We start from the raw sequence: 12,744 nt of genomic DNA on the forward strand, positions 1-12,744 counted from the left end.
TATAGTCTGTCTTGTAAGCCTTGACCCCCCCAACACTCACTCCTACACACTCCCAGCAAGCAGCAGCCAAAGGCACTTAAGAGAATCGATTAGTGCATTATTTTAATCCACTCAAGTGACGCTTTACTGGGGACTCATGTGATCCTGCAGGGCCGGACATTGATCATGTGACAGGGTCCCCATTGTTCCCCAGAGGATCCCTCCTGACACGCGCGCACACGTGACGTCCTCTCCAAACTAATACCTGTCAGTCAAACGGTTCCTCGTCAGAAATTGAGCTGTGCGCGCTCCCGTGCCACAAGTACACCCCCTTCCTCTCTCGGGGGCGCGCAACGAGTGAGAGAGAGACAGCGCAGGAGAAGAGGAGGACGCACGCACACACACGCAAACTTCTGATGCGCCGACGAGCATCCAGCATTCCGTGTTTTCCCGCCGTCGAAGGATTAAGGACCCCTGGAGGAGCACCCATGGGTGCCGCTGTGGCGCGAAGGCTCCGCTGAGACGTCCAGTCATGATTCGGGTCTGCCTTTTGCCGCTTTTGCTGTCGTGCGCGCTGGCCAACAGGACCGCGGATCCGGTCCCGTTCTTCCACGGCCATGTGTTCGAGAACGCGTCCCCGGGCTCCAGGGTCAGCGGGCTGACTGTGCCGCTCAAGCGGCTCAACGCGCACAGGCTGTGCGGCGCCGGGGAAGGAGGCTTGCTGCCGGTACCGGCCCGCTTGAAGCTCCTGGGCGACGGAAGTGACAAGTTCCGCGTCCTGGCGCACCACAACCGGGGGCACGTGCTGCTGAAGACCTGCGGGCTTCTGGACCGGGAGCAGCGGGCTGAGTACGCGCTGGGTGTCGGTGTGTGCTGCGGGCCGTGCAGCGCCGGGCTCCCCCGGGAAGAGGAGGCTCAGGTGGCGTCCATCAGGGTGGACGTCCTGGACATCAACGACCACCAGCCTGCCTTCCCCGGGACCGACGTGAAGCTGAGCCTGGACGACGCCACTGCCCTGCGCACGGCGGTCTACACGCTCACTGCGAGGGACGAGGACAGCGGCAAGAACGCGGAGCTCATCTACTTCTCCCTGCCCAGGAACGGCACTTTCTACGTGGTGCCCAAAAGCGGGGACATCCTCCTGGTGGACTCCATTCTGGGTCGGGATGCACCCATTAAGTTCACCGTGTTCGCCCGGGACCGAGGCTGGCCCCCCCGAACCAGCGAGGGCATCAGCGTGGAAATCAACCCGCGCCAGTGGCTCACGTCGCACGACAAAGCCCCGTCCCGGATGTCCCGCTCCGTCCAAGACCCGGACGCTCCGGTGTGCATCAACGTGTCCGAGGACGCCGGCATCGGTTCCGTGGTGATGAACCTGAACCCGGTGCGCTTCCAGGCGGCCACCTTCGAGCTGCTGGAGCCGGACGGGGACGACTCGCCGGTCAGCGTGGGTCGGGACACCGGGGACGTGGTCATCTCACGCCGGCTGGACCGAGAGAGGGAACCGCTGGTGGACATCACCGTCCGGGTGCAGGACAAACGAGGTGAGGATGAGTGCGTGTCGGCGCGAGCGTGTGGGCGAGTGATGGATGCGTTTAAAAGGTTTCATGTTGGATTAGTGATTGGTTGATTGGATTAGCATCGATATGAGTGAGAATATTCTCATGGCGTCCATGTTGTCCTCACAGGCACTAAAAACAAAACCAATAGTGTTCTTGATGGACATAAAACAATAAGCATCTTCAAAGGGTGTGTTGATTGGATTCCAGTCACCTTTGACCTCAGCTATCTGCCATCTTGACTTGTTGGGTCCTGAGTTTCTTCAAAATCAACAGTATTCTTGGTGTGCCAGTAAAACAACTTCAAGCGTGGCAGAAGGGAAGGTGAGAAGCTGTGTGCTCATCTCTCAAATGGAGCAAGGAAATGCTGCAAATGCCAACCCCCCCCCAAAAAAACCCCAAAAAAAACGCATGAGAGAAATGCTGCATGTTCACTGAGCAAAACGGAAGTCCAGGCCACCAGAAAGTTAGCCAGGCCACCAGGAAGTTAGCCGGGCTACCAGGAAGTTAGCCAGGCTACCAGGAAGTTAACAAGACTACTGGGAAGTTAGCAAGGCTACCAGGAAGTTAGCAAGACAACTGGGAAGTTAGCAAGGCTAAAAAGAAGTTAGTCAGGCCATAGGCAGGTATTTCTCAGGTATGGCGCCCCTGCTAGACTGGCTAACTTCCTGCTAGCATGTCTAACTTGGGCTTCATTGTGTGTCTTTGGTGTTTGTGTGGGCGTTTTTTGTTTTTGCGTAATTTCTGTGTTTGGAGGTTTGGACACGCTGACGTGTCCTCAGAGGCGTCCAAGTGGACTGTGTTTACAAGAGAGGTCATGTAGAAAGACGTGATGATGATGCTGTTGTGTTGGATACCATGTGCGTGCGTGTGTGTGTGTTGTCCAGGGTAGCGGCAGGTTAATTACCACCTGAGGACAGAGAAAGGAGGAGGGGCATGTGCTCATTAGCAAATGAGGCTAATTGGTGGACTGATGGATGCTCCTGTTGGTCTGTCAGCAGGCTAGGAAGGTGGAAAGGTGTAAGATGCGTGTGAATATTCATAGCAAGGTTGAAAATGCAGCCAAGTAAAGTTTCAGTATGTAAAAATAAAAAAGCTCGTATGGATTTACAACGTTGGGTTTTTGACGGGCTAATTCAGCGACTTGATTTGCTGCTAGCGGCGCCTGTCACAACTTTATTTGCTACACAACGCCTTCCTCTGCACTTTGGGACTGCATTCTGATGAATTATACTCACAAACACCAAAGCCTTTCAATGTGGACAAACTACAACATTTACTGACACAGGAAAGTACTTTTTACTGTACATGCACTACATGCTACACTACACCACATGTAATATACACACATTATACAAAAAGCACTAGTTTAATTCAGTGGTGTCCAAAGTGTGGCCCAGGGGCCATTTGCAGCCCGCTGCTGTCTGTCTATTGGCCCACGCCACATTCTAAAAATATAACATTGCAGTAATTTGACAAGAATAAAGTCAAAATATTAAGAGAATAAGAAAAGTCTTAATCTAAGGGGAAAAGTCGCGATTTTACGAAAATAAACTCCTATTAGGAGAAAAAAGAAAATCATTTTAGTAGCGTAAAGTAGTGTAAATTATGTTATTTTTTTTAAAAATCGTCATATTTTAGGAAACAAGGCAAAGCAAAGCTGTAATTTCTGGGGGAAAAAATGAGAAAAATAAATGGTTTGGTTCAGAGAATAAAGTCAAAATAGTATGCAAATAGGGTCATATTTAATTTACACTTTAATTGATAATAATTTAATTCACTATACACAAAATTAAAATAGTTGTAAAAATAAAAAACAAAACCAGCTCTAATTTGACAAGAATAAAGTTTCTATGCAGCTTGTCCTCACGAGAGTCGCGGGGGCATGCTGGAGTCTACCCCAGCTGACTTCGGGTAGAAAAAAAGTTGCAATTTTACGAGAATAAATTTGTAACATTAAGGAGTGTAAAGGTGACTATAGGGGTGCTATTTCATGTCTAGAGGGTTGTAATAATGATAAAAACAGTATTTACAAAGTTACATAAATGCGTTACAAAGTTTTGTAGGCCCAATATGTCTTATTTTCTCTTATCATGTCCACTATATTGGGCAAGAGGAGTGTAAAGGTTACTATAGGGGTGCTATTTCATGTCTAGAGAGCTCTAATAATGCTAAAAAGCACATTTAGAGGGTTGTAAACAGTTTTTTTTAATGTTGTAACTACGAAAATATTCCATTTCACGGTTGGGTGTGGAAGTAGTGAACTGTGATAAAGGAGAGATTGGCGTACATCTTCACTGCTATACAAGCTGCACTCTAAAGTATATCCAAGTTTACTTTCTCTAGTATCGTGCCTTGGCAAGCAAGGTACGTTGTAGTAAAGGGCAGTACTCAACTACCCTTTGGGTGATACCACAACATGGCATGGAAACAGGAGTTGAGAACATTCAGATATCATATTTAAAAATCAAACTGGATGACGACTGATGCCTGACACAAATATCCATGTTGTTTTTCTGGTGATGCTTGTTGTTGTGATTATGAAAATAGTTGGAAGGACATGATGGTGTACATGGAAGCCCCCACCCCGCGACACCCACCGAGAAGGGCCCCTTAAAGCCGTGTGCTCTTCTGGTGGATGCGGGGGTGAGGGATGTTGTTTTTGATGAAATCTAGTGCATAGAAAGCACATCTAATCCATCGTAATCCACATACCTAAATACACGTAGGTATCAAGTATTTGTGGATTAGAGCGGGCTGCATGTGCTCAAATCCTCCTGACCGCCTTGCGCACGTGTCCTCAATTTGGGACGCAAACAGCACGAGCGCTGATGTTTGCCACTCCTGGTATGTTTTACCAGAACCAGGGAGGGGTTCCCTTCATTGGGGGGAGGGGGGGTCTTCCAGGTGAGCCGTGTCAGCCTGAGCGGGCTCGGTCCGGTCCTCCGGGGTGACGAGCGCTTCGTCTTTGGGTCGTCGTCGGCTCAGTCGTAGTCTTTTAATCTGTTTGGAGAGTCCCGCTTTGGCCTCGACCCCCCTCCATCTGCTGGCATTATCCTTGTAATCCCATCTCATTCTCTGCCGTGCCGACCCCCCCTTATCCCCCCTCTTGCCTGCTTACTTATTTCACTTTCACTCCAGGGATTAAGTGGAAGTCCCATTTAACACAACGGGAGAGACGCGTGTGTGTGTGTGTGTGTGTGTGTGTGTGTGTGTGTGTGTGTGTGTGTGTGTGTGTGTGTGTGCCAGCATCACTTCCTGGTTTTTTCAGTGTCAAGGTTCATATTGGGAGAAACAACGTCAGTGTTTTCTATTACATTATTATTCTATTCTATTCTATTATTAAACTTTGGGGGCGGGACCCTGTTGTGCTAAAGCCCCCTCGTATGACCAAGCGACTTTTTAATGACGTTCTAACGCTAACTGTGTTCCTCGTGGGCACGCCTCTGACCCCCCTCCAGCCAGATGAGCCCAACCTGTGTAAAAACAGCAGGCTTCGCTACACGTCTTAAAACATGTTAGTGTATTGGTAAGCCTGTGTTGATTTTAAATAGTTGAAAAACAGTGTAAAAAATAGTAATAAAAAGTAATAAAAATATATAAATAACATAAATAAAATGCATAAAAAAGAAAAAAACTCTATAAAAATAATACAATTAAATTAAAAATAAATTAAATAATACAATACTTTAAAAAGAGAGTATTAAAAAAATAAATAAAAATCAAATAAATAAAATACTTTAAAGCGGCGGACGTCTCTTGTGTCCGTGCAAAGATCTCGTAGCCTGCGTGTAAGAGCTGCACAATGTGGTGTAAATAAAAAATCATACGAGTGTAAAGGTGACTATGGGGGTGTTATTTCATGTCTAGAGGGCTCTAATAAGGTTAAAAAGCATATTTAGAAGGTGGTAAACAGGTTTTCTATGCTCTAACTACCAAAATATTCATTTGCTATGCTCTAACTACCAAAATATTCATTTTCTATGCTCTAACTACCAAAATATTCCATTTATTAACGAATCCTACTTCACTGAAACACTTATCACAGTCGGGTGTGCAACCAATGAACCGCCATAAACGAGAGACGAGTGTAACATGGGACCTTGGGACGTTGGGACATGGGAGCTGATCTCCTAGCAGAATCTTTGCATGTGCCAAACATCAACATGAGGCCAGCAAATTAATTGGTGGCCTTCCGCGGCAACTAGTGATCATCTCGTGTTATTATTTCAGGCATTAAGGGAAAAAAAAACAGAAAATAAGGTTAAACGTAGTTGCTTGTAGCAAAATTATGGTTTAAAAAAACCCCCCAGTACATTTAATATCCAGTTATTATCGCTCAACCTCCAGGCCACACCCCCTGCAAGTTATTATATTTTAGACTAAACTTGGCATAGAAATTGACTTAGAATTGATGAAGGCAGCCCTAAAAAACCCCTGCACTTTAATTTAGCCATGAAGCAGCACCAGTCAAAAGTTTAGACACACTGTATCATTCAACAGCATGGGGAAGTGTCCCCAAACTTTTGACTGCCAATCTTTCTACACGATGCTGGCAAAGACTACTGTATGGTCTCACGTTTCCACCTGCGATACAACCGCCACGCACACACCTGCGACGCACGGCTCCTGCTGGCTTTCGCCTCCTGTTCTCGACTTGTCGACCTTTTTCGATGGCTGTCAAGCGATCCATAGCACAACTCTGATTGCTGTTAAAGACCTGTGGGAACCGCCAGAAGAAGACGCGGTGGGCGGAAGGACATCACGGTGTGTCTTCAACCGTGACAACAGCAGCTGACTTTTATTGTGAAACTCGAGCTGGCGTGGTGAAAATTACTTTCTTTTGTGTGTATTTTCTGTGCTGCTGCATTTTTGGTGTCATGGAGCATTTTCAGCATTGGCTTTTAGGGCCTCTTGCTTGTATTGGTGTGTTTGTGTGGGCTACATGGTAGCCGAAGCACCTGCACACGAGGTACGATCAGGCAAATTAGCTCTCATGGAGGATTATCAGCAACAACTCATATGAGAATTCTTCTGTGTTCACGGATTCCAACGTCTGGATTCTTGTGCGCAGAACAAATTCACGCTTGGCTTGAATTCATGGCCGACCTTGAAGGCGCAAGTGTAAAAAGAAGTGAAGCAGGGTTAATCGTACAAAACGTCAACATTGGTGGTTTCAATTTGGAAGTTTTGTGCAACACTAATCCGTGCCATTTGCATGTCGTTGCATGGGTGGGGGGGACTTTGCCACTTTGATATTTTGTTGGTATGCTAAGAAGTTAAAGTGTATATATTTCAGTGCATGTAGGTGAAAAATACTATTATTGATATCGACTTCACTCCTTTCTTCACATTTTTGCTGTTTAATCATACACTGTTCTTCTTGCAAGATTAGGACTTTATTCCCTTTATAACTTTTGCCACATCCTAATTTTCCAAAATGTATTTTGTTTTGTTTGTTTCTCATAATACTTTAAAAAGACTTTACTTTAAGACTTAAAAAAATTATAAAAATTAAAAAATTAATAAAATGACATTATTGGTATATTTTTGTAAAATTGCGCTTTTGTTTTCTTGTTATAATGTTGTAATTCTGTTTTTTTTTTTACATTTTCCAACTATTTCAACTTTCTTCTTGTAAATTTTCTTCTTAACTTTATTCTCATAATATTTGGGCTTTATTCCCATAATATTATAATTTTTTCCACAACATAATTTTCCAAAAATTACAACTTTTCTCATACTATTACAACTTAGAAAAAATATCATTTTTTTCTCTAACATTTGAACTCTATGCTACTCAAGTGACTTTTCTTTCTCACAATATTATGAGTCAGGGGTGTAACGATTTGTTTTAATAATGATTCAATTCGTTACGCTATTCATGGTTGCCGATACGATTCAAGAACGATATTGGTTTATTTAGAACGATACGATCCAAAACGATTCAGTAACATTCATTCGATTCAGTCACTTTTAAGCCAAAAATTCAACCAGTGTGACTGTGAAATATACCTGGATACTGGACGGTGCTGGTGAAGTTTGCTAGATTCCTGTTGTTTTTTGTCAGGGAATAAGGTGTCAGGTATAAATTAATTATGGATATAAACAAGCATGCTGGCGAGACCCGAGGCTTCTGCAGAGCTGACGTTACCTTGCGCTGGAACACCGCAGGTTGTGCCTGGACGGTCAGCGTTGTGTGAAATGTTGCAATCCCATGTTGCCTTAGTAGGTGGTTGGAGAGATTTGTCGTGTTGTTGTGGTATTTGACTTGACCTTTTACATATCCTACAAACAGCGAGCGACTTATTTAGAACATCTCCTTCTTTAGTGTATCCACGCACTGGACCGCAATGGTGCCTTAATTATTTCTCGCTCGCCAGCTTGTCCTCCGCCATTCGCCATGCTATGTTTCATTGACTGATGGCGCATGGCGATGACGCAGACACAGACAGGCAGACTCAATGGAGTAGCGTTAACGTCTCCTTATCATTAAAAGTGCTAAAAACACACATCCTTATAAAGCCTGCCGTGCTTCAATCCAATGCTTTATTTCCTAGTATCGATGCAATGGATTGATTACCTTTTTTAAACAATGTTTAATTGATACATGGCGTCCGTAGAGGAGAATTGCCAGACACAGATCGATGTAGTTGAGTCACAGAAATCTAAATCGATACACCGATGTAGAGGATGAACTGTTACACCCCATTATGAGCATATTCTTGTAAAATTGCGCTTTTTTTTCTTGTTAGAATATGACGTTTTTATGTTAATATCTTTACTTTATTTTTTTGAAATTACAGCTGTTTTTTCCATTTCTGCTGTTTTTTTAAATAAAATTTTCCATCTATGTAAACTTTCTTCTTGTAAATTTTCTTCTTATAATTAAATTACATCTTTATTTTGTTTTGTTTCACATATTACAACTTAAAAGTATATATTTTTTTAATACTTCAACTCTAGGCTACTAAAATGACTTTTTTTCTCTTGATAGTTAGACTTTATTCTCATTATATTACAGCTGTTTTTTTAAATTACATTTTCCAACTATTTAAACTTTGTATGTTTTTTCTCATTATGACTTTATTCCCATAATATTATATTAACTTTTTTTTCAAAAATTTGAAACTTTATTTTTTGTTTGTTCCGCATAATATTACGACTTCAAAAATCTTTTTTCTTTTATATTTCAATATGTTAATTTTCCTCACAATATTACTACGTTATTGTCATAAAATTGCGACTCTTTGTTGTTAGACTAAAACTTTTTTTCTTAATATTTTAACTTAATTGTTGTGAAATTCCTGCTAATATTTCCATTTTTGCTTTTGTTGTTTTTTTTTTCTTTTTAAATGATATTTTTAGAATGTGCCGCGGGCCAATAAAAAAACAGCCACGGGCTGAAATGAAATGATGATATTTCATGGTCATTCGGCAACAAATCCAGTGTTCAGGGTAGTGAAATGAACCTTTGAAATGTTATATATTAAGCATGCAATCAGATTAATGTGCAGGACATTATGTGTAATAAAAAAATAATCTTATAGTTGATTTTCTGGTGCATTGATATATTTTATTTCCTGTGTCTCTAGTGGTAGCCCAAAGAAAAGCAAAGAAGAAGCGAAGTTTGATTCCACCTAGGCTCTCTGTGAGGCTTCTTTCTTGTTTTTGTCGCGCGAAGAGATAAATTCCTCTCTGTCCTTTTTAAGCACGGAACGCTCTGCTGTCTCGCCGTGCGCCAATTTCACGACACCACCCCAAAGGAAGCGGCCCCGTTAGCGGCATTATGCAGAGTAAACACGGATGCGACGAGACGCCATTTGGGAAAACAGATTGTAGCGGCAGCACGGCCGTTTTGCAAGGCGTCTGGCCCGCAGGCGGCGGCGAGTTGGACGCCAGCAGTGAGGACGACACGGCAGACTGGTCAAGTGCATGAAGACCAGGTGATGCTCGTATCGTAGTTGAGGCCCTGCAGGCGGCCGCACAAACCGCACTGATAGGAATACATCTTTCTCAAGCGCATTCACGGCTTCACAATGTGAGGCAGTGTAGATAAACAGTACCGCTGTAGTTCATATACCCGTATTCCCTTGCCACTTCCAACTTCATGCCTCCCCTCCATTATGGTTGGTCAAAAATATCATCATTAATAAATCATGCTGTTTTGTGGTTGAATCCGGCCTATTATTTGTCAAAAAATATGCATATTTGAGAACATTTTACATATTTTTGTCCTAAATGAGGTATTTTCAAGCATCCCGTTTCCTCTTGCCACTGGGTGGCGCTGAGACGAATTCAGGAAGTGACCTATGTACAGTATAGCTTCAAGGTGCCCTCTTTGTCATATGTGTAACGGATGCCAGCCTGTGAGGCTGTGCGAGTGTACGTTGGTAAAACTCACTCCTTCTGCCTCAAGAGCTGCGCTGAACAGAGCGGGTTACATATGTACCAATTACCATGAAGATCGGACCTTGTGGAGCTGAGTTATTAACGTCTACAGTTTAGTGGCGATTTGTCAGATTTGCTCATCAGGTCGTTGCGATGCCCCGCCCACATCTTGTACAGCGGCCTAAAATCCTTTGCAATATAACGTCGCCTGTCTGTCTGGTATGTGCAATTTTTATTTTGAGCTCCTTTGGTCGAAGTACCCAGGACTAGTTGGTTGAAATACAACCCCTGCTAAAATTGCAGCCGGAAACCAAAATGGCGAGACTTTGAGACTTTTTTGTGCATCCTGTCATGATGGATGTTGCCAAATACTTTTACTATATGGGGAAATAGGAGTGTAAAGGTGACTATAAGGGTGTTATACCATGTCTAAGGGGCTATAATAATGTTAAGTATATTTAGGTTTTAAACAGGTTCTTTGTGCCCAATATGTCTTATTTTCTCTTATTATGTCTACTATATTGGGTACAGTCTCAGTCACGGTGCACAACTAAAAACATCACACAGCAATGCAAAAACAGACAAGACACTATTGCTACTTTTGCAGAAAAATAACTAACAACTATGTAGCTCAAAAATGTAACTTTAAGAACATTTGCACCAAAACACTACCGCAAAGCACGCTGGGGAACAGGAAGTGCTCCCAGCGACGCTACAATATGCTAGCATGCATGCTATTGTATGTTTTTAAAAAGCCAGCGAGAGCAAAACTGAGTTGGGTTGTACTTTATTGAAGTATTTAACAATGTACTCATGTTATTTTTGACCAATCCTCATCCACAAATCCATCAAAGTCCTCATCTTTTGTATCCCAAATGAACAGCGGGCCAAGTTCTCCATCAAACACCTGTCGTCAGTCTCGTTGCTGTGCGGCGCCTCAGAAATGATGCTGGCTTTTGTGAAAGCTCCAACAACAGTGCATCAGACACGTTAGCCCAAGCACCCACAATCCATTAGCGAAGCTGTGTTCGCTAGCTGTCATCTATCGCTCCCACGCCACTTCCAACTTCACTTGAAACGCCATGTTTACACCGATGTCCAGCGGTTGGAGTTCCTTCGTCAAGCCTCCCGGAATGATGTTAACCTCCAAGTTAATTTGCTGCACTTGTGACGCATGTGAAGAAAACATCCGGTCTCTTTCCGTACACGTCACTCAGCCACTCAGCCATTTTCTCCTCGTTCTTCCAGCCCCTTTGATTGGTCCGGCTGGAAACTTTTCTTTAGGCAGCATCTTCCTCTTAACAATCACCACAGGTAGCAGTTTCTGTCCATTACCATGGCAACCAAGCACAACAGTAAAAAACGACTTCTCGTGCCCTGTTGTGTGTGAAGTGGAAAGTGAGCGGCACGTCGTCCATGTTGGTGATGTAGTAGTTGGGTAGTAGTTGTCTGCAATGTTTTTACTGCAGTAGGAGCGGAAGATGGCCAGCTTTCCTTGTAATCCGCTGGATGTTGCTGCGCCACGGTAGTCCTTTCCCGGATGGATAGATGGCGCCGTTTCATAAAATATACTTATATAACTACTGGGGCGCGCCTTCAGCGTCCCCAGTCACGTCCACATCCCTTTCCTCTATACAAGCAGCGTGTCGGCAGGAGACGCTCCCAGTCAGTCGAGCAACACTTACAGACTTTGGAACTCGGTACACACATATGGCGCACCACATTATAAGGCGCCCCGCCCATTTTGGACAAAATTGAAGACTTTTAAGTGCGCCTTATGGTCGTGAAAATACGGTAATAGGAGTGTTAAGGTGGCTATAGGGGTGTTATTTCATGTTTAGAAGGCTCTAATAATGTTAAAAGGTGTATTTAGAAGGTGGTAAACAGGTTTTCTATGCTCCAACTACCAAAATATTCTATTTATACATAAGGACTATTACTTGGTGGAAGTTCTTTAATCACTGTCGTATCTGAAATCTATTAATGGTGATAAAGGAGGGATCAGTGCACCTAAAAACAGCAACAAAGTGACTAAGTTATGGTGCCATCTAGTGTACAGAGTCGGAAGGATGAGTTTCATTCACAGAGAGTCCCGTTATAATGTGTTTCTGAGCCAGGGCCAAATGTATTCACGTCGGGTTGCCACAAATAAAAGAATGTACAGCTGTTATTTTCTCCATACAACCCAAGGATTGCGGTATAACGACAGCAAGAGTAACAGCTCTAATAGAACTTTGACAGTGCTGATATCGGGTGGTGGCGCCAGCTGTTTTATGATCTCTGAAGTGGAGGGCTCACTCTGGCACACTTTCACAACAAGTGATGTACGAGACGGCGGAAAGTCGTCTTTCTTCATCGGCACACTCAGAAGGGACGATAGCACGAGAATAACAAGACCTATCTGGACTTAAAAGACACAAAAAAACAAGTGGCAACATTCTTTCAAGCTGACGTGACTTTAGAGATGCCCTTTGGTGGAATTCTGTGACTTTAACGTTTGCACGGGGTCGTAGCTTGCATTCCCCGTCTTAGTGTACCTCATGCTGTGATTGGGTCCGTGAGTTGTCTTCTTGGTGGAGCCAAGGGACAGGATTGAAAAGCCGTGTTGATGCTTGAAGGTGATTTGCTTCATGGGATACAAGAGCAGCAGTGTTTATGCTCGCAATACTTAACTACACATTTATTTCAGGAGGATCCATCACATGCCGCCCTGCTTTATTCCTACACGCCCAACTCCAACCGCCTCCCCCCCCACACACACACACACAAGGAATTCAATTTCAAAGCAATTGGACGCGGTCCGATGTGGCGTCTT

At 43.8% G+C, this 12,744-nt stretch overlaps 1 protein-coding gene across 2 annotated transcripts in view; it reads left to right on the forward strand.

The window, feature by feature from the left end:
* The first annotated feature begins 336 nt into the window (after window positions 1–336).
* The window catches only part of si:ch211-186j3.6 (neural-cadherin), a 313,458-nt gene continuing 301,050 nt past the window's right edge, over window positions 337–12,744 (forward strand). For both annotated transcript variants that reach the window (XM_054770409.1, XM_054770410.1), the window contains exon 1: window positions 337–1,523. In XM_054770409.1, coding sequence (XP_054626384.1) covers window positions 512–1,523 — 1,012 coding nt within the window. In that variant the 5' untranslated portion in view covers window positions 337–511. The remainder of the gene's footprint in view (window positions 1,524–12,744) is intronic.

Source organism: Dunckerocampus dactyliophorus, chromosome 3 (assembly GCF_027744805.1).
Source record: "Dunckerocampus dactyliophorus isolate RoL2022-P2 chromosome 3, RoL_Ddac_1.1, whole genome shotgun sequence".
In the NCBI taxonomy this organism is placed as follows: Eukaryota; Metazoa; Chordata; class Actinopteri; order Syngnathiformes; family Syngnathidae; genus Dunckerocampus; species Dunckerocampus dactyliophorus.